The following is a 6000-nucleotide window of genomic DNA, read 5'->3' as shown; positions in this document are numbered from 1 at the left end:
CCCTTTCTTCCAGGCCGATCTGCAAATACCAGTTGTTAGAAGAGCATATAGAAAGAACCATAATACATTATTACACCGGCTTGTGCAAAGATGAGAATTAATTCTCTTTTCCAATATAAATCAGTGCACAGATATGCAATCTTTATCCAAAGGCAACCAGAAGAGCAAAATCAAACTCGATAAATAAGGTTCCAGCATACCATGGCAAACTAGGAAATAATCAAAAGCATCGGAAGAGTAAGCGTAAGCTTATACTGTTTCTTAACGTTAAAAGCCATGATGTCCAATGGTGGTTGTCAAAGTAGAAGCATCACTAAATCACGTGAAAGGATTTTCAGTGATATGTTACAATTACGCCAAATACATAAAAACAAAATAACTATTGTCACATTCTCAAATACTAGAATAACTGAAAGTTGGATTATGTGCCTAAGAAATTTACAGAAGCATTCTTCTAACTTGCAATCAAAATTTCAATGCGTCTAAACTGAAATAATTTAACAGATGATGGACCCCATCATACAAGCATATTATTAAACAACCTCTATTCTCCTGTAACGTTTTTGCAAATTTAGCCTTTGCACAGTCGTATATCTGAGTCGTCAACAATATAAATGAGTATTCCAACTCAATAAAAGGGCAAGCTTCATCAACCTGTGGAAATCTAATCTAAATCAGCTAAAGGACTTGAAGTGCTATGAAACCCACAAATAATTGAAGATGGCATTTCATTTTCTCATAAAGCAAGCAGGGGGAGCAAAATAAAAATAGAAAAAGATACAAACAAAAGAATCGGGGGAAAAAAATTACAGTCACAGACACAGAAACAGATCAACAGAAGTTAAAGCAATATCTTTGATGATGTAAAATCTTTTAGCAACAAAATACTTTGCAAGATAGAATATAGAGTCCAGTGATACCATATAAGAAACTCGCAAGACTTCCAGGAGATATGTACTCTGAAAGAATGAGCTTCTCATGCTGTGTAGGTCCCCAGTAGTACCCTCTCAATCCAACCACATTTGGATGTCTTATATTTGCAAATTTCTTGGCCTCTTTAGCAAATTCCTTTCTTGGTTTTGCAACTCCTTCCCTCAACCACTTCACAGTCAAGAACAACCCATTGTCTAGTGTTGCCCGGTAAGATGTCCCATGGCTGCTCCTTCCCAGAACTTCAGCTGGTGCTTTCGATAATTCCTCGGCTGTAAATGAGATTGTCTCATCAAGAAAGTGCAACTCCCCGGCCAGCCGATCTGGAGATCTAATATCCAGTCTTGAAAGGCTATCTGCAGCGTATGAATCTCCAGACTCCGGCGACCAAGAGAAATGGCTGGTTTTCGACGGTGAGAGACCTGTAATCGCAGCCATTTTCTCATCAGGACTAATAATCTCTGATGGTGACCCCTTTCGCCCAGTTACAAGATCCTCAGCTGAAACAACCAAACTGCCTCCACTGTCTCTTCCAGCAAAGCTAGAAGGTTTTGTTGATGTTTGACGGTGGACATCTTTGTTTGTAACATGTGGTGAAGGCCTTTTAGATGCGCGCTTGCAGTGAATGAAAATAGCAAGCAGGATTAGAATGGCTACAGCAATCACACAGGCAATTATTACCACCACAATGATAATAGTTTTCATATGTTTCCCATGGTGATTTCCAGATGGACCACGGTTTGAGCCCGAAGGAGGATTTGGAAACTGCAGTTCAGAATTGCCAGGGTAAAATGAAGATAGTGGAAACTTTCTCAAATTTTCTGGAACTACCCCAGAGAGATCATTATATGATGCATTGAAGCTTTGGAGACTGTTAGGCAAGGTCTTTGGCAGAGGACCGGTAAAATGATTCTGGGAAATGTCCAGCGAAGTAAGGGTGCTGTTCTTACCCAAGGAAGTAGGCAGAGAGCCTGAAAAATTATTTCCTCCAATGTTGAGCATTTGAAGTCCAGTCAATGAACCAAACCCATCAGGAAAATAGCCACTGAGTTGATTACGAGACAGATCAAGGACACGAAAATTTGATTCATCCATGCGAGGTGAAAAATTAATATTTCCAGCAAGTTTATTATTCTGTAGATGAAGCTCTTGGAGCGTGTATGATATAAAAAGGGAAGTTAGAAGAGGTCCCTCCAATTGATTGAAACTGGCATCAAGGACCGTGAGTTTCGGAAACAGAGTTATAACTTTCGGAAGGGTACCATTCAGGGAATTACGGGATAGATTGAAATAGTTTAAACGCAGAAATTGAGCAGTTACCTCCGGGATGGAGCCTGATAAGCGGTTTTGGCTTAGATCAAGAATTTCAATGTTACCCCATTTCAGCATTCTGGTTAAATTTCCCTCAAATTGATTTTTTGAAAGATCAATCACAATACAACTTCCTGTCAATATTGGAAGTTCACCGAAAAGCATGTTTGAGGAGAGATTAAGAAATTGCAAAGTTGTTGACGTTATCATACTTATAGGCCCTGCAAAGTAAAACAGATAGCATGAAAAGACAGAAACTAGTATACATCATTCCCGAACATGACAAATAATTCTCCCTTATGACATAATGCCAAAGCTTCACAACCATGAAAAAGAATAAAAATTATGACATTACATAATTTATTATTAAATGGAGTTAAAGAAATTATTAAACTAACTATTAGATTTTTAAAGAATAAAGCAGAATGAAGAGCCAGGCTTCATGATAAAATTACCAGTAAGATTATTGCCGCTCAAATCCAACTCAGTTAAAACCAACGAGTCTCCCTTCAGAAGATTGTTAGGAATAAACCCTGAAAATTTATTGTTGCTGAGTTTGAGGACCTGAAGATCATAAACAAAATTGAATCCAGGTAGTTCCCCAGACAGCTGATTGTAGCTCAAATCCAGAACCTTCAAGTTCCCAAAAGCACCTACTTCACCGCCACTAACAAGCGATGCCGTTAGCAGATTGTAGCTAAGATTTAAATGATTGACAGTGGGAGAAATAGAGAGTAGAAAGTTCCGTTGTTCTTTAGAAGAACTCACAAGCAAATTTCCACTGAGATCAACATGACTCGCAGTAGTAAGCCGCAAGAATTCTGGATCCAATTTACCATCAAGCATATTGCCATGCAAGTCGAGCACCTCAAGCTGTGTCATCATCTCCAACCCTTTCGGGATACTTTTCGTGAATCCATTAACAGATAGATTAAGATATACCAGACCTGTCAATCTCGTCAAAGATGATGGCAGTGGCCCAGAAAGTGAATTACAACTCAAGTCCAAAGCGTGAATCGAGGCAAGTCCCGAAATTGAGTCTGGGATCGAGCCAGAGAAGTTGTTCCCAGCCAATGAAAGATTTTTCAAGCTCCTCAAGTTGCCAATTTCAGGTGGCAATGATGAGAAGAACATATTGTCAGAAATGTCCAGATACTCGAGACTTTTGAAGTCACCAATCTTGTTGGACAATGTCCCAGTTATGGAGTTGTTTGAAATTGAGAGTTTCACTAACATTGTAAGATTAGAGAAAACACTCAAGTCCACATCAGCGGATAAACCCAAGTTGTCAAGAACAACAGCTGCCACATTACCACCAGTACACATAATCCCATTCCAAGATGCTGGACAGCCATTGAAGTCAATGGATTCATCGTTCCATGAATCAACAACAAAACCTGATGGGTCATGCTTGATTCCTTTCTTGAACTCAAGCAATGCCAAAATGTCTTGGGAAGGAAGCTGCCCGAGGGCCGGGAGAAACCAAAGGGCAACCATTAAAAGCCTAAATACCCTCATATTAAACCCAAGCAATGGCTTCATCTACTGAAGATATAATCTCAAAAGGCCAAGAACCAGAAGTATATTTATCCTTCTGATATAGAAATCGTAGCAGTACGATAATGTACCAAATTACACAGCATAAATTGGCAAAATGATGTAACCTAACTTGGTTAATATCCAAAAATCCAAACAGAAAAGATACCCGAAAGGATATCAAAACCTCATACAATAAAGGTCCTACCAAAAGAATTACAATGTATATCCTAACCCACACAAGAACGAGGTTTATAGCTGCTCAAACCAAAGCAATCACTCACTTAAACAAACAGCTTAAAGTGGGTCATTTTAAGAGATCTAACCTAGGAAAGGTCAGCATTTTCTTACCATTTGAGAAGAAAATAGCCCGATAAAAACCGTCCCTTTCGAAGATTCAATCGATGTAGCCTCTTGCAAAAGTTGAATCCTTAAATCTTGTGTAGATACTTCAATGCACAAAATCTGTGCATAGAAAAATGGACTAAAGGTGAAGAAAATGTATGGCCCATGAGGGGTTACGCCTTTCTAAACTTCAAGAACAAATAATTAGCTGCCAGAACATCATAAGGTTCTGGCAATTAAAGCACAAAAACCCTATTACCATTCCCTCAATATACGAAGCATATCAATTTTCACACATTTTTTCGCAGCACACATATATGACATTTTTCATATACTAAAAAGGCTTAAAACGCACAAAAAGATAATGCCTTTTTGTCTATTCTAAATTGATAATTTGTTGTGTACACTGTTTCTATTCTCTATATGACCATCACTTTCTATCACCAAAAAGACATGTGGAATACCCTTAATTATGTTTTGTTTCATTCTTTGGCATTTTAGATTGACTCCGAAAACAAAACTTTTATTAATTAATATTGAGGTTAATTGTTTCTTAAAAGTAATTCTTTTCTAAAAAAGCTGTTGCAGAGGACGCTGGCAGAAGCGTCAAATCAATCATGCCACATATCCTTCCTTATATCATCATTCACATTTTGTCGTGTTAATATATCATTGAACAATTTAAAAAAAAAATTTGACAGTTCTCTCTTTTTTAACAATACATCAAAGGAAAATGTCATCCAGCATTTTTGACAGGAAATACAGTATTTTTCTTGGTGCTATGTCAGTTAATTTAGGGAGGTTAAAAGGACAGAGTAGCTAGATCTGTCCCATCAGCGAGCTAGTCCATGCTCGTGATACGTTTCGACGTGAAGCAAGTCAAACTGAGGAACAATTCGTCCCACCTAACATTTCCAAGTAAGGGCCTGTTTGGTAGGGATTTTGAGAATTGATTTTTTGACCATTAGAAGAAAAGTGGGATCCACATATGAAAGAAGAAGTCAAAAATTACGGCTTGAATAGTAAAATATCGGTAAAAAAATCAATTTTTTTGAACAAAAAATCCCTACCAAACGATGCCTAAATAACTCGCTTTACCCGCCAAAAAGTAGGAGAATCTTGTCCTAATGGACGTCAAATGGATTCATTAAATCTGGGTTAAGATTTTCTGGAATCCCCCATGACAACTGATTAATATTAAGAAAATTGAAGTGAAGCAGCATGGGGGAGTGTAAAAAAGTGTGTCCCACTACTGCCCTTTGACTGGGGGTTTTATAGGGAAAATACAATAATGGTCCCCAACCTATTACTCCAATATCATGTTGATCCTCAATGTTTATGGAAGAGCAAGTTGGTTCTAAACATATAACAACGGTAGCAAAATTGGTCTTAAAGATCATCTGAATCTCTGTTAAAAATTGTCTCCTGATCTCCATATATTTTACCTCATGAACCCAATTTGAATTAGTGTCAAAAAGTTTAGAACGAGATATATTTTCATATTAATAAACATTTACACATTTTTTGCCATCCAGAATTAATCATCTAGCAATAAGCTAGAAAATGACTACAAGAAGCACAAGTATCTGCACCATGCCATTTTATCTTCTATCCCTCATTCCCATTTGTTTGGTTAAGATTTTTTAACTTCTCTTTATCCATAACCTAATTCTGTATTTTCTTTGCCCCCGTTTGGCTCCCATTAATTTTCATTCCATTACATTTCATTTTTCTCTCCTATTTTCAATCACACAATCTTCCATAAAATAAAATTACACGTAAATCAAAAACTTTTTTTTTTTTTTTCAATTACTCATTTTTCAAAAAAACACTATTTCACTCATTTTCATTTCTACGAAACAGGGGCACCATAAAGGT

General features: G+C 37.3%; 1 protein-coding gene across 1 annotated transcript in view; it reads right to left on the bottom strand.

The window, feature by feature from the left end:
• The window catches only part of LOC111396967 (probable LRR receptor-like serine/threonine-protein kinase At4g20940), a 5407-nt gene extending 849 nt beyond the window's left edge, over positions 1–4558 (bottom strand). The window contains exons 1-3 of the mRNA XM_023023608.1: positions 2697–4558; positions 921–2462; positions 1–19 (exon numbers count right to left, since the gene is read on the bottom strand). The exon at positions 1–19 is cut by the window's left edge and continues 849 nt beyond it. Of these exons, the coding sequence (XP_022879376.1) occupies positions 1–19; positions 921–2462; positions 2697–3783 (2648 nt within the window). The 5' untranslated portion in view covers positions 3784–4558. The remainder of the gene's footprint in view (positions 20–920; positions 2463–2696) is intronic.
• Positions 4559–6000: the final 1442 nt, after the last annotated feature.

This window comes from Olea europaea, chromosome 7 (assembly GCF_002742605.1).
Source record: "Olea europaea var. sylvestris chromosome 7, O_europaea_v1, whole genome shotgun sequence".
Lineage (NCBI taxonomy): Eukaryota > Viridiplantae > Streptophyta > Magnoliopsida > Lamiales > Oleaceae > Olea > Olea europaea.
Note: the sequence above shows the minus strand (reverse complement) of the source record. Positions and strands in the feature narration are given on the sequence as shown.